This window comes from Poecile atricapillus, chromosome 1 (assembly GCF_030490865.1).
Source record: "Poecile atricapillus isolate bPoeAtr1 chromosome 1, bPoeAtr1.hap1, whole genome shotgun sequence".
NCBI lineage: Eukaryota > Metazoa > Chordata > Aves > Passeriformes > Paridae > Poecile > Poecile atricapillus.
Genome location: NC_081249.1, coordinates 70536713 through 70561658, shown reverse-complemented (window position 1 = coordinate 70561658; position 24946 = coordinate 70536713). Strand labels below are relative to the sequence as shown.

Genomic DNA, 24946 nt, shown 5'->3' with positions numbered 1-24946 from the left:
GCCTGTTGCACTTGCATAGAGAGTATTGAACCTTATGTCTGTATTGCATGTGCATCATGGATCTTCTATGGAATAAGGAATTATAAAAGCCTTCCCTCAGGCAGGAAGGAAATAGTTTGTAGACTGGGCATTATATTTGTGAGTTCAAAGTGGTAATTGCTTATACATAGATGCTTCTGTATTACTGTGTATATAAAATGTTCTATATATCTTAGTTTTTCAGGGGTCAGCAAAACATTTTTAAATACTTGCTATTTAAAGTTGAGGAGTTTTGGGGGAGGGGGATTGTTTTTGGTTTGGTTATTTGCAGTATTAGCATGCTAGGAGTTAAGACAGTACTATGCCATACAGTAATTTTACTGTTCAGTACCTGGTTTTGGAAAAATAAATTTAATAGCTATTTAAATAATGTGACTAAGAGGTAAACATTGGGTACTTTATGTTCATTATATTATGTTTCTTTCCTCCCCACTCCCATTTTTTTTACCTTCCCCAGGAAATTTGTGAAAGAACAAAAACAAGTTCAGGAAGAAATTAGTAGGATGTCCTCTAAAGCAATGCTGAAAGTACAAGAAGACATTAAAGCTTTGAAACAGCTTCTCTCTGTAGTTGCCAGTGGATTACAGAGAAACATTCTTAATATTGACAAGCTAAAAGTTGAAACTGCACAGGTATAATTGAATATAAGCTTTGTTATGTTGTAGAGTTTGTATGTTGATCATTTCATGTAGGATAGCTAGCCTGCTTTATCAGTCAAGTTAACACATGTCCCAACTAAACAGTTGTAAACAGAATGAAAAATTTAATCATTTCTGGTCTTTTTGAAGTCACTGGGGGAAACTGTAATCTGTCATGTCAGTATTTTCAGATAAGTACAACAGCAATAGCATTACTTTTATTTGGGAAAGCATTCCTACATAGCAAAGGCAATAGAAGGGAATGCACGTCCACTTTAGTTCAGTTCCAGTAATATATTCAGCTGCTAATGAAGACACATTTGTAACAACATGATGGACTCTGGAGCAGCAAAAATACAAAGACATTTTCTTGGATGGCTTTGGAGGAAAAAAATACCAAATTATCCTATAATGTTTGAGGGACCAAAATTTCTTGATTAGCACTAGTATTCATTTTGGGAACTTGAGTCACATCTCTGTCCATTAGTCTGTGTCTGAACTGTGCCAACAGTTTGAGCTCAAGTTTTGATGCAGATGGTTTTCAAGTTCTGTACCAGCTTTTATTTCATCTAGCTTGTCAATGCTGCTTGCTATATAAATAAGTGATAATTCATTCTCAAATCAAACATTTGATGTTTTCCTTCATTTTACTCTATTGTTGCACCTTGTCAACAGTTTTCTGTGGAAACAAAAGCTTGTTAATGATATTCTCATATTTCTGTCAATGATGCAGTTGAGTATAATCACAGAACCAGACACTGAGAAATTCTTAATGGTAAAGTTATTAGGAAGTATTAAGCAGAAGTGTATGCTGTAGTTGTCGTGTATAACATGATGATTTTGATAAAGGCATTTTTCTAAAGTAGTTTATTTTTTAAAGTCAAAATAATATTTTTTTCCTATTTTTCTCTTTTTAGGTGTGTTATATCCTTGACTATTGCTTTTTTTCCCCTCTACCCCTCAGTAATTATAATATTTCTGAAGTACAATAGAAAAATTGTCTCTGATAGTCCAGTGCAGTATTTTCTCAATTTCTGAGCACTTAATGTGTTTTCAGTATGTGTTGTCTTTTGTTCCGTCTCCAAACTTCTGTTGGTATTTGCAGTTCTCCAACTTTCTGATAGTTGTTTCTTTGGAGAAATTCTGATCAAATTTAATCACAGTGTTAAATACATGAAGAAAATATTTTATGCGAGTGAAGAGTAAAGTCCTAGTATTTTTATTTTTGAACACTTTGTGCAGAATCTTATGTTTTATTCATTATCTCTGTTTATTTAGGAGCTAAAGAATGCAGAAATAGCATTGCGAACGCAGAAAACTCCTCCTGGTCTTCAGCACGAAAATACAGCCCCAGCAGAGTAAGTTCCTGTTATTCACAAAAAATAGTCAATAATACAACCTGGAGAAGAGGAAAATGAGGAGACCTTATTGCAGCCTTTCGGTACTCAACAGGGGCTTGTACAAAAGGCAGGGACAGAATTTTTAGTAGGGCCTATTATGATGGGGGTGATGATTTTAAACTGAAGAGGGCAGATTCAAGCTAGATATAAGGAGGAAACTTTTTCAATGGGCATGGTAAAAGTGGAAAAAGTTGCCCAGTGACATAGTGGATGCCCTATCCCTGTAAACTTTCAAGGTCAGGATGTCCCTGCTTATGGCAGGGGATTTGGAAGAGACCTTTCAAGGTCATCTAGTCCAACCCAACTGTTTAAAGATTCTATGAACTTCATAATGTTTTAATCTGTGTTTCTTGTAACCTTTATATGGAGTGCTTCATCGAATTGGTGTTCTATTTCTTCACTAAAATTATCTTTGTCTTCGACATGAAGAATAGTCTTCACTCTTGTTCCAGTTGTAGAGTGACATCAAGAATGTCATACAACCTAACTGTACAGTTAATTGAATGAAAATTGGCAGCTAATAGTGATCAGGTAAAAAAAAATTAATTCAAATTGGTGAAGTTTAATCACACAATTTCACTGTATTACTCATCTAGCTACTTCAGAATCTTGGTCGAACAGTTTGAAGTACAGCTGCAGCAGTACAGGCAACAAATTGAAGAACTGGAAAATCATCTTGCTACTCAAGCAAATAATTCACACATAACTCCACAAGGTAAGCATTTCAGTTCTAATCTTTTGTACATGAATAATTTAGAAAACATATAATAAAAACTTTAATTATTAATCTTTCTCCTCTTTTGTTATTGTTGTGTTTTCTCGTTTAATGTACTGAGCAAATTAGTGTTCAGATAAATTCTGTAGTTGTCCAATGCAAAGATTTTGAATTAAAAGTTCCATTTATAAGGGTTCTTGAGCTATTTAATATGGATCCATTTCCTGAGTAGTGATTTTTAAGCCTGGTTTGTTTTTGCATCGGCATCTCCCTCCCTTCAGCATCTAGCTGATGTCTGCACCTTCTGTCTTGCACTGGGCCTTCTGGCCAGACATATGGGTACCTGCTCTGTCAGCACCAGATCAAAATGAGAACTTTTCCTCAGTTTGGAGCCTGTTGGTATTGCCTTCAGCTCTGACCAGCTGAGAAATTTGTCTTGTTTGCTGCCACATCGTTCGGTCTTGAGAAAATCTCTCTGATGAAAGAATGCTGACCTCTGGACAGTAGTCTTCTGGTTAGTTACCATTCCTGTGGTCATAGGCAGTTTTATCTTTTGGGCTGTTTTAGGTACAGGTCCTGCAATAAGCAATGATTTCAAGTGCTTGTCTCTTTGTGCTAAGTGGGACTTGAACATCTTGCCACCACAGGATGGTGCACAGACTTCTGGACCTTATATGTCAGAGAGCAAGAGGACTGTCTAGACCTAGCTTCCATGGTGAAATATCTGCTGAATCTTGAGGGTCCTCTATCTTTGTGGACCTTCTTGTCCATCAAGAATATGGGAAGGATGCCTTCACAGATTTTTCCTAAGGTTTTCAGCAGTTTTTGCTATGATCGAAAGGTTCCTTGCCTGTGTAGGGAAGGTTCAATCTGTTGTGCCAGTAGGAGCACATATTGTCAGCAATATCTGGTGGTCTAGTCAACACTGTATTGCATATGTAGCCTTTACCATACAGAAAAAACTTCCTTTGCCATGCAGGTTTCCATGACTCTGACTGTCCTGAAAATTTCAAAATATATCTAGTAGTCAGTATCAATAAATTGCCTCCAGGCTAATTGGAAACCTGTGACCATTCTTCTTAGATACTGCTGCCTGCACAACCCTGTGGGCTGGCATGAGATGGATTCTACAGCTTTTCTGTTTTTCAAGGGAGAAATTTCCCTATGGAGAGGCAAACACTTTCACTTCGAGAGTAATTGCTAGACCTGTGCATCTTCAAGAACTTGATAGCCACTGTATGCATTTCAGTGTATGTGTATATATGTGCATTCAGGCTATGTGCATCATTCAGAGGAAATACAGAAGCTGATCTTTTCACAATCAAAGAACCGCTTCAGCACTTTTCTGTCTTCCACTTTGGTACATTGTTTCAGTGCTTCTGTGAGAACAGCATTTTTGTGTGAGCAGATGCCTCATTCTGTCAAAACCTTTGAGATTTTCCCTTTGGTACTGAGGTTTTGATGTAGTGTTGGGTCAATGCCCTGAAAATACTTTATATCTGTGTGGGAAATAGGATGTCCTAAATATAAGGCAAGAAGCTCCCTGTTGTGTTTCTCCAATTATGAATATACTTGTGTGTAGAGCCAGATTAAGAGATCCTGTGATGTTTATTATGTCTTTAAAATGTAAATAAAGCTTCCATTCTACTGCTGTCTCTGACAAAATCAACTAAACACTGAACTATGTTATAAGTCTGAAAAAGTGGACAATACATACGAATTCAAGCAAATCTAATTTAATTGTATCTAGGTAAAAGACAGTGAGGTAAAAAATGTTCCTATGTAATCAGGTAAAACTTGTTTAAGTATTACTTTTTGGCTTTGCTAACTAATAGAATCTTAGGGAACTCTTTATCACGTATATAAAAATTAATCTGAGAAAACAGTACCTTTCAAAATACAGTTTGAAGCCCTGTTAAAAGGTAGTCCTTGGATGATTTGTGGCACCCAATTGCTGGGTCAAATCTTGTGTTTCATGCAGTTGTCTTTGTATTTTGTGTGGTATATGGATTTTAGGTGAGCTTCTTACTTTGGTATAAACATTAAATCTTTTCTTCTGATAATGAGATTTTTACTTACCGATATTTTATATGCATCTTACAGATTTGTCTATGGCTATGCAGAAAATCTATCAAACATTTGTAGCTTTAGCTGCACAACTTCAGTCAATACATGAAAATGTAAAGGTATGTTTTGATGTGTTCCTGTGTTTTTTCCTGTATGACTGTAAAGAGTCATCTTCAGGTTGTTTTTTTGTTTGATTTTTTGTTTGGTATTTTTGTCCTTCTGTTAAATTGACTGCTTTTAAAAATTTTCAAACTGTCCTGGAGAAGTGCTTTGATTAAAAAACTAGCTGTTGTTCAACTGAAGTTGTTTAAAGTATTTACTAATAGGGATGACAGCTACTGACCATGATTTGACTTACAAAATGTTTTTCATGTAACTCCTTTCCATCTAATTGCTGATCAGTTTTTATAATGTCTGTTTTCAAGCTCATGCTTGTAAATTTTGATTTTTGCCCAATGTCTTCTAGATCTCAAGAAAAGATAATCCAAATCTGCTCTTGCTTAAATAGGTAACAGGAGAAAAAAATAAGTGAGCTTCCATATGTGAGATTTTTTTAATCAAAGAATGTTGGTTAAAGTTGTGTTCTGTTAGTTTATTGTTTTTAAACCTGGTTTTCACGGTAAGTAGTATTTGTAGAAGGAAAAAGAAAAGACTACGTATTAATGCTTATGTATAGAAGGTCCTAATTAGGCCTGTTTTTTCCATCACAGACCATGGCTCATTCAATTTCCATTTTCCCATTTACAGTTCAGGATATGTTGACAAAATGTCACTGTCCCCCAATCCATGATTTTTCTTGAAAACATCAGAATCCCTCTTGGCAACAAAAAAAACAAACCAAAACAAATCAACTTGAAGAAGAGTACAGGTGTTTGAAATTGTTTCTGCTAAGTTATTTCTTTAATGGAAATAGCTCTGTTAAATCTGCTGGTTTCCCTCTCCAAGCTTGTTCTGCACAGCATTGCCAGTTCTCTAAACATCTGAAACTTTTTACTTTTTTTGAATAAAGTTCAGGAATACTGCAGATCTTGTATGGTCTTGATTCCTTGCATTGCATTGCTTCTGTCAGCATAGATACTCAGTGGTTTACAAACACCTGCCATCAGATATTTGTACTGCTCTTAGTTAATTCAGTTTTGCTGCCAGATACAAAATGTATCAGCTCCTCTGCATTTTCAGCAGAACTACCCAAAAGGTTTCCCAAATGTTTTCATGCTTCATGGCTTCTGAGATCTGAGTGTAGCCTGAATTGGTGCAGTGGTGTTTGTGATTATACATTTTTGTTGTTCATAAATATGAACAGCTGGATTAGTGTGCAGGTATAAGCCATAGCATCTTCAGTACCTTTTCAGTGTGACTGAATAGGAAAGACCTTTCTTCAGTTTAGAGTAGAATTCTATTGCCCAAAATTAAGAGGGTGGTTTGAGGATTTTTCTTCTGAGAAATTTTTTTTGAGATTTAATCTACTGGGTGCATATGGATACTGATATTTTGGAAGGCATTTTATAAGTAAAGCTTCAAAACACAGCAAGATGAGTGTACTGCTCAAGTGAATCTGTCATCATAACCATCTGTTTTACTTTATCAGCTACAAGATGCTTGAAGAGGCGAGCAGTTTTGAAACTGTGATCTTTGCCTAATCTGATGGTTGTGATATGGTTTGTGGAAGGCAGTGCTGTGATCACAGTTCATTTCTTTGCCTGATGAAAAGTAAAAGTGTGCTTGGGCACAATTCAAGTAGGTGATGTTAAATCATTCAGCATAGCCTTAAGAACTGCTTTATCATTTCTAATGGCTTTTGTCAACTCTTAGGGCAGTCAGTATGGCATTTTATTAAATCCCATCAGAATTCTACAGATGTCTTTTCTCTCCAAAGACAGTACTTCTGATGTGATAATGTGGGCGTTCTTCATGTGGTTCCTGCTGTTGCTGGTAGATCTGAGATTACAGCTGTTCAAATCCCGAATCAGAATTTTTGGACTGCAAACTCCTCTTTGAGGAAACAGGCAGATGCTTAGCCAGGAACACAGGACCATATTATGCCTTCCATAAACTGGAAACTGTTGTCCTTTAATAAATCTATTTCATTTAAAGAGTTTCTGTTATGAGATGGAAATAATTTTCAGTTATCTGTTAAAGTTATCTGTTATCAGTTATCAGTTAAAACTATTTATTCTCTTTTTGTTATGCAAGACATCCATAGTTTCCTCATCTGTGACAGGCAGAAATTGCTCATGATGAGCAAGCCAAGCTGGGCTATTGCCACAGAAGGTGGTGGAGTTTCGAGGGGGTAAAAGGGCAGAGGCAAGGGAAGGTGTGGCATCATGACACAACAGATTTGGGCTACTTGTTACCCTAAGGCAGAATGATCTGTTGCATTTGGACTGTTACATTGCTAATGAAATGTATCAGAAACAAGGGTGAATTCTAAGATTTTGGTAGCGTCTTTGTGGTAAGAAGAAATGCAAGAGTGAAAGGAAGGAACGAAACACAGGTGAAGGTAATAGGGGAGCAAAAGCAGACTACAGGGACAGAAGGTAGCACTAGAGAAAAGTGTGTTATAAGCTAGTAATAACATGGCTTTATTTTTCCTCTTTGATCAGTTGACTACAGTGATACAAATTGAATTGTGGTGATTTGGCCCAACATTGAAAGTCTTAAGCTGACATACTGAATGGTATCAGTTATGTTCAGTGCTTTGCAGAATTTAGGTATGGAACCTGTTCTGGGTGTAGCTGTTACAAACCAGTTCTTTCTATCTCATAGCCTGACAAGGTTTTTTGGGTTTTGGAGGGAGCTTCTCATTTGTTTCAGTGGTAGTATTGTTGGTTTGGTTTTTTGTGGGTTTTTCTTGGTTCTTATAGGAAATGTTATTTTTAACTCAGTGTCTCTTTCCTTATTAAGTTAAGGGTTTATGTCTGATACATGGAACTAAAATAGCTTCCTCCCATCCTCTTCAGATACTCAAAGACCAATACCTTGGCTACAGGAAAAGCTTTCTGGGAGATGCCATGGATGTATTTGAGGCAAGACGAACAGAAGCTAAGAAGTGGCAAAGCGCGCCACGCGTTACCACTGGACCGACCCCTTTCAGCAACATACCAAATGCAGCAGCCGTTGCAATGGCTGCAACACTTACTCAGCAGCAACAGCCTGCTACAGGTCTGAGTGCATTCAAGTTATAGATTATTAGTGTTACGACAATAGTAAATTCATGTAACATTTTCTATGAGGTCTTCCTTTGTGTTAGGCTAAAAATCTAAACATTGTGATGAGCGAAGTTACTGATACATAGCCAATAGAAAAATGCAGGGTAGACTTAGCAATAATTATACAACAGATACTAAATCTTGTGAATTTACTTGTATTAGTGATACTTACTGTATTGTTCTAACTTACCCCTTGGAATGTGAGTCTTCACTCTTAAGTAACATCTCTGAATACATGTAGAATAGCCTCTTTCCAGAAATTGTATCATTACAGTAAATTATTTTAAATTGGAGAGGAGAGAATATCTAAATGCATATTATCTTTTCCTTATGTAAAATTAATAATGCATTTTTATATAGCACTTTGGAACTGTAAAATGAAAAATGCTGTAGAACAGGAAGGATAATGAAGCAAATCTCTGTAGAATAGGAAATCAAATGCCTGGCTTATTTTGTAGCCAATTCCTTTGTCAGTATGATGTTGGAGCTGTCATTTTGCTGGCCATTTTGCTATTGTGAATAGTTAGTAGAGAAAGTTGAGTGGGTCAGTGGTTCTGCCTGTGCATGTGAGTAAAAGGAAGACCAAAATAGAGGACGTGCATGACCCACTGTGAATAAAGAATGGATACATATGGCAAAAGAAATAATTTAAGGCACCTTAATTGACGTTGCTATACTAACCAACCCTCTCTGAGAGGGATTTCAGAATACAGACAACTGAATTTATGTCATCAGGGAACAAAAATAAGGTTAATCCCATTTAATTTTACTTGAACAAGGATATATATCTATGTCAGCAAATTATGAGACACGTAGGTAGCTTCATTCTACCTTTAATTTTCTAAAATGTTATTCACATAGGTGTACTGAAAGTGATAGTGCTTTTTCTGGTCTTGTAACAGCAGTGATATTTTGAATGATGCTAATTAGAGACATGCAGGAACCATGTTAAGTTTGATACATTGTTAGATTGCCCTTGCCTTTTCATAAGAAAGGTACAATATGCTTCCAGCCCTCGTGCTTCTAAATAGCAGGGAGATGTGTTTAAATTACAAGTATGCCAAAGTACTTTTGAACAGAACTCAAAATCTTTGTGAAATACTGTTTTTTGAAATTTCAGTCATAGACCACAGTCTTTCTGTTGTTGCTATGTTAATCCGTGAAAATTTTGTTGAAGTGGCACCTTCAAAAGAGTTTGGTTTTAGACAGAAAACATGAGTTAATGTCATGTTACCCCTCAGAGGTTTTAATACAGATAGTAGTATTGTTGCACGCTGTTTGTGCAACCTAATGTTGCCAAAGTAATTTACTCCTCATCTTTTTCCTTATCTTGTATTTGTTTTTTTAAAGACGCTGTGGTCATTACAGGATTGTTTTTTTATGAAAGTCATTCACTTGGGATGTCACATTTAAAATCATTCCTGCATTTTTATGAATTGAGGTGAGGGATTTGAAGTTCCTGAATTTTCTAGTCCTGATTGAAGGGAACTGCTAATAACTTCAATAAACTTAAGCCACTGATGGCATGACTTTGTGAACATTCTCTTAGTAATAGGAACAAAGAGGAGGAGGGGGGAAAAAACAAATGGCAGAATTGGCCTGTACCAACACAACTGAGGTAATGTGACTCTATAGCTTGAGATATTTTCTAACATTTTGTAGTGAAAGGAACAAAGGGGAGTGTGTAAAGGTTGGTTTGGGGTTTGTCTCTTCTTTTGTGATTGTTTCGGCAGAGTATTTCAAAACCCAAAATTGTGCCAACTGCAGGCGTTATGCAGATAGAACAAAGCCATTAACTTATATCAAACATGCCAAGAGAAGCAGACAACAATCTTTTCACTACTTTTTCATTCTGAGTACTTTTACCCTCTGTGCAATTCACTGGAGGACCTGAAGAAGTAGAAATAGATTGATGTTCTGAGTGGCACTTTAGGAGTACTTGAAACTCCTTAGGGTTAGATGAATGAAAAGTACTTGGAGTTCTCGCTAGATCAAAAGTAAAATTAGTCAGGCTAAACTATTTCAAAGATATCTTGAAGTCCTAAAAGCTTGTTTGATGGGAACATTTTGTAGCTTTCCTAAATTACTGATTTCGGTGCTTGACTTTTTCCTAGTTTCAGATTAAGGCTGCCACTTTTTGTTTTGGAGAAGAATCTGTTCAGTTTTGCAGGAATCTTTAAGGATTGCCTCCTCTTCATTTCCTTTTCATTGTTTGAATTTTCAGATGGCCATTTGCTGTAGTAATGCAATGCATGTTTTAGTTTTTTATTCTGTTGTTGTGAATTGGATATAGTATCTGCTAGAAGTTAAAATCACATATTTCTTTGCACGATGTGGATCCTGAAGGGTGGGATAGATGAGGGTAAAAGGTTCTGAGAAAAAAGACTGAAAAGAGGTGCATGCAAGGGGATGGCTAAGGGATGTCTGTGTAATTGATACCTGATCTGCTGTTACTACTTCTGAAAATGAGAATCAAACAAGAAAATTAATCTGGCCTTTATAGAATTTTTGATGAAAAATGTAATATATAGTACTTTAGTATTGAGGGATCAGGATGTCAGGCTTAGTCTCTTTTAAAAATTATTTAATGTTTACATGGTTAAGTATTTTGTAAGATTAACTTAAGAGTTAGTTACTGTTCTTTCTCTGAAAAAGATAAATAATAATTTATTTTACATTTATTTTCAGAAGTCAAAAGTTTAGTAGCTACATCTAAGCTGTGGGATCAGGGAATGTTTCCCCAGTTCCTGGGTGTAGATATGCACCCTGTGTTCTCTCTGTATGCCAAGACTTTTCTGGCTTCTATTGAAATAAATAAAGCCAGTGAGTCCTGGCCATATGTAAGAAAGGGAGCAAAAATGCACTCCACTGCTCACCTGGTATGGATAATCAGGACTGTGGTGTGCACATTAAAGCACAATTTTTGTGCAGTTTTTTTAAGCTAGAATTACTGAAATTATGCTAAGTTTTGGCTGTACATAACCTTTCTCCCTAGTTTGGCACTTCCGTTCTGAGCACAGCTTTTTTGGTAGCAGTGAGGCTGGTCATTCTTTTCAGCAGTAGCAGCTAGAGTTTTAAACACTGCCTCACTTGCACCCTCCCTGAGCAATCTTGAACAGTGTGGAAGTTCAGATGGTGGTGGCTAATCTACCTGTTATTATTGATGGGATCACAGTAAAAGATTGCAAAGGAAATTAAAGCCTAGTGCGCTGAGACCTGTAAATGCATGTGGCTGCAACTGATGTTTTTTGGGTAAGATTCAATTGTCTTAAATAAATGCTTTTCTTGAAGCTCACCTTTTCTCCTCTAGAAATAACCCACTGAGAAACTCACCCTTAACTGGTCCTTAACTGGTGAAGTACAGTTAGTCAAAGCATTATATAAAGCTGTTAGCACACTTTATGTTTTGACTTAGTATGAGATTGAAGTTCTAATGGGAAAGGATACTGAAATCTTTATAGCACTTAAAGCTTTTATTGTTTTTATTAGTTTTATTGTACGGTTTGATATTGACCTTGGTTAAAATTAACCAGTGTATTCCTTTGTCAGAATTAGATCTAAATTGTGATGCTAAATTTACTCACTGTCTGGACCAGCTGTAATTCAAAAAACTGCGGAACATCAGTAGGCAATCTGTCTGACCTGTCTGACTCTCTGTAATGGGTCCTATTCATTAAACTGAAGTGCTCTACAGGCCAAATACATCAAGTTTTAAAATGTTAAAATACTTGTTATAAATAATTTGTCTTGTACCTGTAATAGCCGAAAGTGCCATTTTTTTTTCTTGCTAATACGCTCGGCATCAAAGAGTCTTACTAGTCTTTTGCTATTGAAGATCATGTTTACTTACTAGAACTATAAGCAGTGATGATACCTTCAGAACCTTATGGTACAAAATCAACATATCATATGCTGTTGCTCAATAAAAAGTTTGTTAGTCTACAGCATAAGATCCTGTTTTATATGATCTGAGGTGTTTTAGTATAATGTTTTATACTGACTCTAAAAAAAGCATGTTGCATTTGGTAAAAAGCTTGGCCTGGAGGACTGTAGTGTTTTGTTTATAAGGTCTTCCACTAGCAGTGCCTCCTATTGAGATAGAAACCTGTGTACTTGAGAAGGAACTGGATATGTGTTTTCGGGTTCTTTTAGTTAATTAGATCACTGACTTGTGTAGGGGGTTTTGGTTTTTTATTGTTAATTTTTGTTTCTTTTTTTTAAGAGCTGCTAGGTAGATGTCAGTATTTAAACTGGATGTAAACAACTTTAGTTTGAAATTTGTGGAAATTTGTAACTGCAACATCTGATATACTTTTTTTTAAGTGGAAGAAATAGCTTGGGTTTTCCAGGTATTTTCTGCTAAGCAGAGACTGAAGGCTAACAACTTTAGTTGCCCTTAAAATTTAGTTTTAACACTACTTGAAGTATACAGATGTTACTCAGCTTGGATCACCTAAGAATTTTGTGTTCCTAGCAAAAGATGTTACTTTTCAACATACAGTGCCTTTCACTTGATTCAAAATGATTTTCCATTTAAATCTTCAAATACTGAAATTATTTTAAGAGCTTGAAATATTCACATTTTAAAACTCTATATAAATGTTCAAAATGGGAAATTTTGAGTGAAAACAGCCCAGATGTGATAATGATTTAGGAAAAAGGTCAAAATCATCTGAGCTTTATAGTAATATTTGAATAAATCATCACTTTCACAGATATAGGATGTCAAGTATGTTCAAAGATGGAGAAGGCCATCTTGAGCAGACGTGCGGATGTCTGTGGATTAAGAGTTTGGCACTGTACTTTATCTTTAATGGTTAAACTTTTAAAATAGTGCACTGAAAACTGTTTGAAAAAGACAGGAATAGAAGATTGTACTGTGAAAACTGTCTAAAATATATTAATTATTTATCAGAATTAATTATTTTAAAATGTGTTAGTGATGGCCTAGCGAGTTGGTTCTTTATTCCCCAAGGTTAAGGTCAAAAAAGGAATGAGACTGTAAATTTCATCATGGCAGACTGAAATTGTTTCTTGACAGCCCTGCATCTTAATGTGAATATGCAGGGGAAGTACTGTCAGCTTCTTTAAATTATGGAACAAACTCTGAAATTTTGAATGTATCTAATTCATTAAGGTACACAGAACTGTGCCTTTTGTAAATGGTTATTTAAACAGGTGGTTTGACTAGTTTACCTTATTGAATGGTGTTATGTAGCAGAGCTTAACAGAACTCAGTTATCACTTGTGTGGAAAAAAAATGAATTGTCATGTTACTGTGTAATTGACTTGCTTAAAAATGAACAATAAATTTAATAAAATAAAGTCATTGTCTTGTTTTTTATCTTAGTGTTCTGTTTAAATTTGGATGGAATACTTGTAGTTTTGAAGAATCCTATTTATTAAATCAATTTTAAATAATACAGTTTTAATTACATTAGTGTCAGTTCTTACATTTTTAATTTGAAAGTTCTCCCTTACTCTGATTTCATTAATACAGGTGGCAAAATGTTGTTACCTATGAGTTCTTTCAGGGGTTTTATTGACATTTTAAAGTTTAAGGTGAGACTGGTTAACTTTTAAAAATACTAAATTCTGTTCTTATGTTACTAGTTTTGGTTAGTTTCACCTTATTACAATCATTATTTTCTTAGATTTTTGCCAAGTCAATATAGAGGCAGACAGTTAAGTGAGAAACTTTGATGAGGTAAAATCTCGGATCTTAATGGGATTTGTTGAAAGCAATGATGTTCACATTATCAAATACTTGAATAAGTAAATAAAGGACCTCTTTACTATCAAAGAGTAAGGCAAGTTTGTTCTCATTTTTTTTGTACCAGGGCCACAGCCATCTCTGGGAGTTAGTTTTGGAACGCCATTCGGCTCAGGTATTGGCACTGGCTTGCAATCAAGTGGCTTAGGTTCTTCAAGCCTTGGAGGTACACTTTAACTTTTCTAATCTTTCATTGAATTATGATGCTGCACAGCTGAATCTCTTGCAGACCTTTAACTCCACTAAGAGGATGATCTGTTTCAGGGAAACACCTGACAATTCGGCAGGTCTGTGCTTTCCAGGCTTCTTCCTGCCTTGCAGAAGGAGTTGCTAGGGCTAAGCCATTGTAGTGAAACCCCAAGATGAACAGGATTAGGCAATCACAGAGAAGTTGTGCTCTAAAAGCTAGGGAAGGAGATCAAGTACGTTGGAACTACAGCTTGGCTGAAGTTTACCTTTATGAAAGTTAGGCACCTGAGACATTATATCACACTGTAGGTAATCTGTGGAAGTTTTTCACCTTTTAACTATAGGGACCTATTTCTGCTTGTATTAACATAAGAATAAATGTTAAAAAGTTACTGCAGTTCTGTGGTCCTGAAATCTATTTGCTTTAGTAGTCACTGTGTGCCGCAGTGGGGTGGGGAAAAAAATACCTCCCCCAGCTGAAAAAGCAACATGTGAGAGTGAGGGAAAAATACTTACTAAAATGTTAATAGTGCTGGTAGGGACTATATTCCAGGAGGACGCATGACTGTGAAAAAGTAGGTGATATTAAAAAAAAAATTCTAAATTACTGTAGATCTTTTATTTTAAATGTAATGTGTTCTCAACACTAGAGCTACAGAAAGAATTTATGTGATTAGTAGAATCTAATCGGCATGTAAAGTTCCTGTTTATATAAGTTGGGCCCCTACAGATACTAATGGCTTCTGAAGCTTTTATAGGGTTTGCAAGGAAAATTGTTACATCTGCTAAGCACAAACATAATTTTTCTTGTTCCATCCTCCTTTCTCTGCAACCTCAGTCCCCATTCCTACATTTTCCCTATGAGCTGAACATATGAGTCAGTGTTGTAATGTATTTAAAATAATTGTGTCACTCAGTGTTGGAAAGATGATGTAACCTGAACATTACATGAGTTTTACCTTAAATAATCACCTTGAAAACACTTTAAAATGTGTCCCTTCTCATCAGATTTTAAGTGTTTTCAGATAAAGAAAATCTGTATACCTAAACAAGAAAAAAAGTGAAAATAATGGGCTTAAAGGAAATTTGGAATTGCCAAGTTTTCCTGCAACGTTTTAAATGCTTAAAAAAAAGCAAAACAAAAAAACCCATAAAATTCTTAAATTTCTGATGAAAAAATTGTAGACTAAAGATGGTTCACCAGTCATACCAATGTAAATAAATGACTGTTCCAACTGCTTTTAGTTCTGTCCAAAAAACCTGACTTCTTGTTTTCTCTTTTTTTTCCTAGCTCTCTGCCTAGGAAGATATTTGCTTGCATTATTAATTTGCAAAATGTCTTTTAACAAATCCATTAGACTATCTGATAGAAGCAAATATAGAAGAATAAATACATACCTGAAAAATAGGCTGTAGGTGTGTTCTTGGAAACAAATTGGCTGAATTATTACTTAAGTTTGAGTTTCTAATCCTAGGGATTTAGGTTTTTGAACAGGACATTTTCTGGTGTATGCTCTGGAAGTGCCATTTTAATTGGGAAATTTTGCTCTCTTTCCTTGATTAATGCTCTGTGTACTTTGTCAGTGACAAACAGAGGCTTTTGCATTGAGGTATATAAATTATTAGCATAGATCCTATGCTTCATTAAATATTTGCAAACGCCTTGCCTGATCATTGGTTATGAATTTCAACCTAGATAGGACAAAAGAGTGTGTCATTTAAATGAACTGTCTTACATGGAAATGATACTTGCCATTACCTACCCTTAATACCCCTTGGATTTAAAAATCTCAGAAAACTAGAGGGCACTGCTCCAGATAGTGTGTTAGTCCTTACTGGTTTTAAAATCTCAAAAACATTTCTGTAAAGGAAATGGTAAAGGCTCAGTTTGCAGTAAATAAAAGGATTTTTCTTGATTCTTGAAAAGTTAAGATGGGAACATGATTTCCTTAAAGATAAATACAAAAACTGGGTTTTTTTTTGAAAACCTAAGACAGCCAAAATCAGAGTATATAGTTTTCTTACAGTTCCTGTTGTCTAGCCTCTATTTCAGACTGCAAATACCAATTTACTTTTCCTTCAAAGTGACCTCATACTATTAACACAATTTCAAACATTAAAAAATTTGTGTTATGAAATGATGAATGTCAATTAAAAAATCAATTTAATTTTGTCACAGCTATACATTTATGGCTGCCCTTCTATGATGATTTTTCACATTAAATATTGTGAAATTTATTTCTATTCTCTATTTAATCTATTTTCTGGATTCCTAGATAAAGCTGATCCCTAATAACTTGAGAGGGGAACAACTCTAAAATAAGCCAAGTGTAAACTGAAGAGAAATGCTTACTCAGTTTTAAGCATAATTCTTTTTTTTTTAGAGTTGTAGATGAAGATTGTGACTTTTTGTAATAAAAGTCATGTAACTTGTATCTGAAATTTCTTAGTTTTAGCTCATTTAACAGCATTTGAATAGAAATTTCTTAAACTCTGGTAGTTCACACCACCTGTTTTTATAACTTTTTCTTTACTCAGTTTTGGATTTTGAAGGTAGTGCTTTTCTTAGTGCTTTCCAGTTTGCACTGTTCTTAACACAGTGCTGTGTCAAGGATAAATACTCTTCAGGCAATAGTCTTAGGAATATTTGTTTACCAAACAATGCTTAGAATTATGTTGGGGTTTAGAATATCACCTGAAACCTATGTGTCTTTAATTGCTGTGTCTGTAATTTTTTTTGTTGTATGTCTTTATTATTATTCTACTAGGATTTGGAAGTAGCTCTGCCTTTGGAAGTAGTGCCACAGGAGCGTCATCATTTGGGTTTGGAACTACAAGTAAACCATCAGGAAGTCTAAGTGCAGGTTGGTTTGTTACTTTTGAATTCAGAAATCAAGTTTATCTTAAAGCAAGTCTTATAATTAAACTACTGCACTCATTCCAATAAATGGATTGCTTAAAGTTGCATGTGTCTATCACTATTAACTACTTACTAAAGACACATTTTCTGGTAAGTTTCTGGGTTCTGTTAGAGGTCCCCTACGTAGACAGTATTGAGTGAGCATTAATGTTTCCCATTTCATGGTGTCTGTCTAGTTAGGAGTGGAAGCAGGAGATCAAGTGCAGCCTCATATACAGAAGAGCAGTTGTCACTTGAATGCTTTGGAATCAGTTACTGATTGAAATTAGTGTATAAATTAGTGACAAATATACTAGTAATTTGACTTACTGTATTTACAAATAAAGTTAAAATTATATTCTGGAAGTCCAGAAGTTTCCTTGAAAATGTATAAATGCTTACTCTATTTGAATAGTAAGTTATATGTATTGTATCTCTGTATATGTTCATAATTCATTATATATTAACTACTTTGAAAACATTTCTGTGGCATTTGAACTACACAGTACTCATTTAGCTATTTTGATTTAATTTTTGTGGAGGTGTGATAAAATTAAATTATGGATGCTATTGTGCCTTATATTTCAGAAGTCTGAAATATAGCTGACATCTCTACCTTTTAAATAGGAGTAATAGCTTACTAAGCTATTAGTATACAAATAGTTTCTGTAGTCTGTCTTAAAATCTTTTTTAAGTGGCACTTTGAAGAAGGATCATGTCTCAAGAAAAATCTTTTGTTCAACGGCTATTAGAAAAAACCAACATTTTGCTGGTATTTGTTAGGAAGTGCTATGATTTATATTCTGGATTCTCCTTGATTACTGATGAGCTGTTAGGCCTGTAAAATTTTTTCAGCTTTGCATTTTAAGGTGGAAATGGCTCACTAAGCTGACTGTGTAACATTCATGAATGTTTACAACCTAGTAAGTTCTTGATGGAGCTCTCTCTACAGTGTCTGGTGTCCAAGCATCAACCTTATTTTACTTAGTTCTTAGTATGAGAAACAGTTGGAAGACTTACACTGCTTGTATTTTTATCTTGTAGCCTATTATTTCTGAGTAATATTGCAGCATTTAAAGCTGCTGGATTGCAAAGTTAATAATTTAGTTTTTAACATAATAAAAATAGAATTAGAAAACTAACTTGTATGGATCAGTTGTCCATCACTACGGAAGTATTAAGTCAAAGTAAATAACAAGTCTTTCTTAGCTGTGTTGGGTGTGCAGAGGCAACTTAGATACCATTTCCTTCAAATCAGATTTTGTCATGGAGTCAGTGCCATCAGTTTCTTTTGCAAATGAGGGGATTGCACCCAATAAAATGAACATTGTCAGTTACCTCAAAAGAGTCTCAGCTACAGAAAGTAGCTGAATAAAAACAGATGAAGTATAATTTCTGTCATTTTGTGCTTAGAAAATCAAGTGGTCATCAAATCTTTAGACTGGGATTATGGAATAGAAACTGCTATTAAAAATTTCGTAGCCCAGAAACACACTAACTTTTACCTTTTCTATCCAGAACCTTATGTCATATGGCATCTGGATTGCATATGATCTTCAATTTTATTGAGGGTGTATAAATGGGTTTGAAAGAAACCTGAGGCTAGCCAGGTTATATATACTATTTTAAAATTTATTGTGTCCTACTTCTTAGGTATTGTTTACAGGATCCTCAAAGCATAATCTGCTTTATGTTACAGTATAATGGTGGCATCTTGTTTCTGAATCTGTTGCTTTGAAAAAGCTAGGAAAGTGGGTTGGATATGGGTTATGGAATTCACAATTGTTGCTGCTTGGGTTTAGGTATGAGCCATTAGGTATTTTCCCAGACTGTGTCTGGGAACACTAGGTAAGTGTGTGTTCCAACACACACTGTTCCAGGCTGCTTAGGCTGCCCCAACTCTCCTCCACAGATTTTCTATCAGTCTGATCTTACCTTAAAACTGAAATTATAGATAATTATAGATCCCCAAATTGGTTCTGTCAAGTGTTTGATTTTTATGAGTTAGGTTTAATTGTTTTAAAAGATGAGAAAATGTTTGTAGTGGTCTTACTGCTTTTCTCAATTTCAGTTTGTGCATTTGAGGAGAAAATTCTGAATGTTCTGGTAGTCTTTGAGCATCTTCTAATAGTAAATTTGACTTGGTCCAGGAATAGTTGTTGTGTTCATCAGTAGACGTAAAGCAGAGCAGCTTCAGTCTCCTTTCAATTTCCTTAGTGGTCACAGTTGCAAGATGGAACAGTGTCTCAGGTGTCCCTCTGAAACACACAGAGACGCTGTGGAAAGCTGACTCCAAAACAAGTCCCATTTAATTCTTACTCATTTAATGGCAACCAAATGGGCTGACGTTAGTGTGCTTATTGTAAAGGACATATTGTAAAAGACTCTCAAAGTAATGGGAAAAGGAAAAAAAAAATCACCATTGAATTTGCTTTATAATTTAATAAAATTTTAAGAGGAGGGGGAGTGCACAAACACAATTTTTGTGAAAACAGATGCTAAGTATACTTTGAAGATCTGAGTTGAAAATTTTTGTTGGAGACTTATTTTTATTGAAGAATTGCAGCCTCGGTAGACAAGATAAGAGATAATCAAGTGGGATCATGGCTGGATGCACTCATACTGCTGAAAAACAGACCTTAATATAATCCATGAGCAGCTTTTACATAGAGAGGCTATAATAAATCAGTTAAAGCTGCTCTTGAAATACTTTTTGATCTGGAGCACCCATTGTGGTATGGGAGATGAAAGCAGGAATAGATTGCTATCTGATGAACTGCTGTTTCTCCTTGTAATATTAAAATTACAAAAAAACCAAAACTGTTGTGGGAAGGAGTGTATTCATCTTTGGCTTACCAAACTAAAGGGTTTGCTGGAAGCAGAGATGCACAAGCCCAGTGAATAAAGTAAGATCTTAATGCCCTTCAGGGAGATGTCAAGGCTGTGTCCTTGACGGGCAGGTTGTAATTTACTTCCTGAAATCACTTTTCACATATAAATAATACTATTTTCAGAAAGTACCTTGGTGGTCACATGTACTTATGGTTCAAGACTTTGTGAGTCTTCCATCTAAACTGAGCTACTCTGTGATTGTCTTTTCTTGCAACAGGAAAAACACTCAATGTATACCTTGTTCCAGTTTTTTTCCTGAAGATTTTGCATTTGAATGTTCAGCTTTAGGATTTGGTTTACTTGTAACAAAATTTGGTACCTTGGCCTTATTATGCTGCCATGACAGGAGAAAACCATATAGATGAATTTCACATCTGCCTTTCTAAACTTCTGTGGAGGCCCTTAATGTCACTTCTAACAGAACAGCTATTGCTTTCCAGGTTGTATCTAAATTAGTAAGCATGTTCTCAGTCTTCTGTCTCATAGTTTATGTACCTCTTACTGTAATATTATTCAAATAAAGTCTTCTCTGCGTACTTCAAAATAATCCCTCCATCTAGAAGTATCAAAGTGGAGGTAATTTATGAACACTTGCCTACTGAACTCCTGACACTGTAGTTCACATGCAACTTTATTATGAATGGCATTCATGATGTTTTCTATGGGAAGCAATGCTTCCCTGTTATCTCACATAGGTGAAGTAAAAAGGTAACCTTTTTTGTCATTCATGAGACTCTCTGATACATTTTAGCTTCGATTCAGAGTTATCAGGGAAATGGAGTAACACTTGCATGTGTTTGACCCCTTACATTCTAGGATGAGAGACAAATTATCCACAAAATTTAGACAAGACCCAAATGAACACTACCAGTCACTATCTTTAGTCACACTCAAGATCTGCACAGCCATTACACTGACAATTGGTTCTGTACAGGCAACCGCATGCTGTAGGACTATAAGTTACTGGAATGTTGATAATGAATTTTCTTGACAAGACAATGTGTGTAACCCGAGTCCAGACGCTGCAGGAGGAAGAGTTTAATGTTAAGTTTTGAAGTAGTTCTTATTGCAGAGTGTCAGTAACAAGTGAGAGAACAGAAGACATCAGGCTTGTGAGAGCAACTTTAGGATTCTGGTGAGACAACCAGTTGGGCTTTTATTTCTGTACTCCAAAAATATTTTAGGCATTGAGTTGAACATACTGATATGACCAAAGGATTGCTTCACCTGTCTGCTAGAGAACTAATGAAGCAATAGAAAGTAATGCATATTGAGAATATACTCTCTCTTGATTGTGAACCAGTCCCATTTTTCTTATTATCTTAATTGTTTGCAGGTTTTCATACACTGCCATGACACTCTTTTTTAAAATCTGAACTTGCTTGTGTCTTACCTATTATTTTGTGGTCTCTTGAGACAAAAAAAGGTGAAGTTATGAAGTTCTGCTTCTTATTAAGTAATCTTTGAGAAATTTCTAGTATTCTTTAGTAGTTGCAATTATTATCTAAGCTGATTACACATAACTGATACAAATTTATAAAAGAAAGTGAAATGAGTTATTGTAACTGTTGCTGGAAACTGTAGAGTTTACCTTGATAGAGGAGTTAAAATAGCATGGTTTGCTCAGCCAGTCATTCAGTTTTTCCAAAGCTTTGTTTCCAGTGCTGTTTTTTGGTTTGTCATAAAGGATGTTTTTAAATACAAACAGCTTGTCAAGGACTTTTTGAGCCTTTTCTGCCTCACATAAAAGGTGTGGTTTGTGCCACATATGTTATAAAGGCAGGCAAAGGTAGCCAAGTCGGGAGGAAGAAGGCTAAGCACTCCTGACTCCAGCTTTGACATTTCTCTGTTGTGAGTGAAGTGAGTGGTCCGTGGTCCACCTGTACCTGCTGCCTTCCCTTCCACCTTAGGAGTGCGCTGCATGTTTATGCTGAGAATTCGAGGAATTATGGCTCTTCTGTTGTACAATTTCAGTGGGACTTGGTATGCTGCTCTTGTATGGATAATGGTATAATAGACTTGTGATTTAGGATATAATTGTTTGCACTCACTCAGGTAACCTCTGTTACTGCTGCAATGTCCAAGTTGCCATGGCAAGTCCAAGTGCTCTAGCAATGTGATTTACCATTGTTGATCCACGTTGGTAAAAAGTGTTACTTTTAGCTGAAGTAACAGCTAAACAGTAACAGTGCTTTTAACTGCTGGTAACAAAGTGGCTGGTGTTAAAAACTTCAAGGAGAACAAATTTACAATCCTGATATAACTGATGTTTTAAAATATTTTTCCCTCCCCCATAAGGCTTTGGGAGCTCGACTACGTCTGGGTTTAACTTCAGCAATCCTGGCATCACAGCATCAGCTGGCCTGACGTTCGGGGTGTCTAATCCTGCATCTGCAGGCTTTGGGACAGGAGGGCAACTTCTTCAGCTGAAGAAACCTCCAGCTGGAAACAAGCGAGGGAAAAGATAGGCACCCCTTTTAGGGAGGGGGAAGTGCATCAACTTTCTTCATCTGAAAAGTCTATTTTTCTAGATTGATACATTAATTAAATTGCATCCCAGGAGATTTATAAAAAATTTTGCTACTTTTCCCTAGTGAAATCATATTGAACAGCTATTTTCTTGTGAATAGAAACCCGTTTATGTATTTTTATTTTGGGCCCTAGTTTTAGAAATGTTCTATACTGCATTATTATTAAAGAATCTTGTAAAATCATCTATTTAACCTAATGTTAGTAGCAGAATATTTTTTGTTAATAAGCTTTATACCATATGAATATATGCATATTTGTTTGGTTTTTTTTGTACAGATAAAATATATTCTAGTACAAATACTAGAGTTCATATCTTCTGTTCCTGGATATGGCCTTTAAATCTACTTCAGGGTGTTTTTGTGTATATGGATGTAAATATATACAGTACAGTGCACACATCTGTGTGTATGTATGTGTATATATATATATGTATAAAACACAGATGTGGATACCTTCCCCCACAGACAGATCTCCTTTTCTTTGTGTGTTTTGTTTCTCCATGTTGCCCTGTGGTCCCATATTTTGATGTTTCTATGAATTTCAAATAGTGGGTCCCAGGCTGTGTCATCATTGCTTCTGTGTTTTGTTGTTTAAAACCAGCTGAAATACAATGTTTACTATTTCATAAAGTTTGGTAGGTAGTGGTTAATAGATGTTTTGATTTGGTTATTTTAACCTTTTTCTTGGCCCATTTAGCAGCCAGCTCTAAAGAAGAATCTGAGATTTCAGCACAGACATTTCATAGGTAATGTTCCCAAAGTGTTTTGGTTGTTTTTCTCCTGAGCTGAAGAGTAGGGCATTGCAGGATATCAGCTGAAAGCTCAGGATGCTACAAGGACGAGTTATCAGGCTGGATGAGCTTTTCCCTGCATTTGAGGGAGATAGGATGCACTGTCCTAATGAAAACCCAAATTAAGTGTTCCAAACCCAAGTTGATTCATGAGCTTGTCGTCAGTACTGCCTTAAAAGCTGTTGGGCATCGGCTTTCAAACAAGGTGTAGTACAATAACCTGCTGCTCAAGAACAGAGGAGAAAAATTATGTAATTTGAAGGATAAAGCTATTCCAGTACTAGTTTGTGAATCTCACATACCACAAATCATAGCTTGTTGTTCTGCATCTTCAATTTGGTGTGCACTAGGAATGTCCAGGAAAATATCTTAAGGAAATAATAGGTCAATTAATTCCTTGCAAATAATGATACCAGGTTGATGTGTGAGCATGAAACTTTGGAGCCAAGTTGATTTTATGTAGAGATTTTGTTATTTGCTTTCTATTGTTAAAGTGTTACTATGATTTTGTATGTTTTGGACGTGTCTGCATTCAGCAGTGATTGCTCTTTGACAAATGTTCATCTGATAAAATTAAGGGGAAACTGAGCACAGAATTCTTCATTTTTGTACTTGTATGTTATTGCATCTTTGTGAGCAGTCTCTTAGGAAGGGATATGTGGTTTTTTTTTATGTCACAATAAAAATAAAGCTTACGGTTTATTTTGATTTCAACCTGTTTTTAAACTTTTATTGGGCTGCAGTCAAAACTGTAATGTTTGTAATCTTTTGTTACTTCTTTTTTTAATAGTTAATATGTTAAACCACTGGACTCTTACAGTGTATTAATTTGTGAAATTAATTCTAAATGTGTACTGTTTGTCCATATGTGCAACTTACCATTGTGCAAACAATAAAACAATAATGCTGTGATCCTTGTAATACATATTGCCTATCTGAAAGATCATTTCCTGTCATTCTCCTACATTACAGGAGAAGTGAAAACCTCATTGGCTAATATGTAGAACTGTTCCTCTTAGAGTTCGTATAGTGCAGAATTGTTCTTGCAGAAGTTAGGGCCTTGATCCTGGATTGAAAGTGTGGAGGGAGAAGGGGGTAAAGGGAGGTATTGTGGGGTTGTCTAGAATTTCTTCACATATAATTCTATATTCTATATAACAGAATAATCACATATAGTCATACAAGCTAAAGTAAAAATGGAATTTAAAATAATTATATTCCTAGACTATTACTTGGGTGGTTGAATTTAGCCATGATTTTCAGGGATCAGCACTGCAGGCACTGTTTCAAATTTCTTTCCCCCGCCCCTTCCCCCCCCGAATTTAAAGACATGTTAATATGATTAGATTGTAAAATACAAATGCATTCAAGGTGTGCCTTGGTTTTCTAGAAGCAGGTTAAGAAGCTGATGTATATTTAAAAGCCATGAAATTAAGTCTAGATTGTCTGTTCTTTAAAGAAAGAAAAGTTTGGTTTGGAAGAAGGTTCAAGTCCAGTGCAAGACCTTGGTTTTCTGTTAGTTTGTATCTTTTTGTACAGCTGTGGTATAAACTTATGTATGTGACCTCTTTCTTTTACTAGAAGTGACTTGTTTTTCCTTCAGCATTCTCCCTATAATGAAGACAGCAGAAGGGAAAGAGCGATGCCTTTGCTTGATTCAGGAACCTCTTTCTGATCCAGAACTTTCTTTGAGCTCATGTATGTCTCTGTTCCTATCTAATCAGTTACGTAGATACTACACTTACCTACTTCTTGCGGATTGTGAATGAGGAGATGGAAATAAGGTGGAGTGGGTCAGAGTTT

The 24946-nt window shown here is 35.5% G+C and overlaps 1 protein-coding gene across 5 annotated transcripts in view; it reads left to right on the top strand.

Annotated features, from left to right (window-relative positions):
* NUP58 (nucleoporin 58) overlaps positions 1–24068 on the top strand; it is a 36352-nt gene extending 12284 nt beyond the window's left edge. For 2 of the 5 annotated variants that reach the window (XM_058856686.1, XM_058856676.1), the window contains exons 9-16: positions 497–671; positions 1956–2035; positions 2674–2792; positions 4896–4978; positions 7820–8021; positions 13909–14007; positions 16799–16894; positions 22120–24068. In XM_058856686.1, coding sequence (XP_058712669.1) covers positions 497–671; positions 1956–2035; positions 2674–2792; positions 4896–4978; positions 7820–8021; positions 13909–14007; positions 16799–16894; positions 22120–22289 — 1024 coding nt within the window. In that variant the 3' untranslated portion in view covers positions 22290–24068. The remainder of the gene's footprint in view (positions 1–496; positions 672–1955; positions 2036–2673; positions 2793–4895; positions 4979–7819; positions 8022–13908; positions 14008–16798; positions 16895–22119) is intronic. The other 3 variants (XM_058856709.1, XM_058856704.1, XM_058856696.1) reach the window with 2 other exon arrangements.
* The last annotated feature ends 878 nt before the right edge of the window (positions 24069–24946 follow it).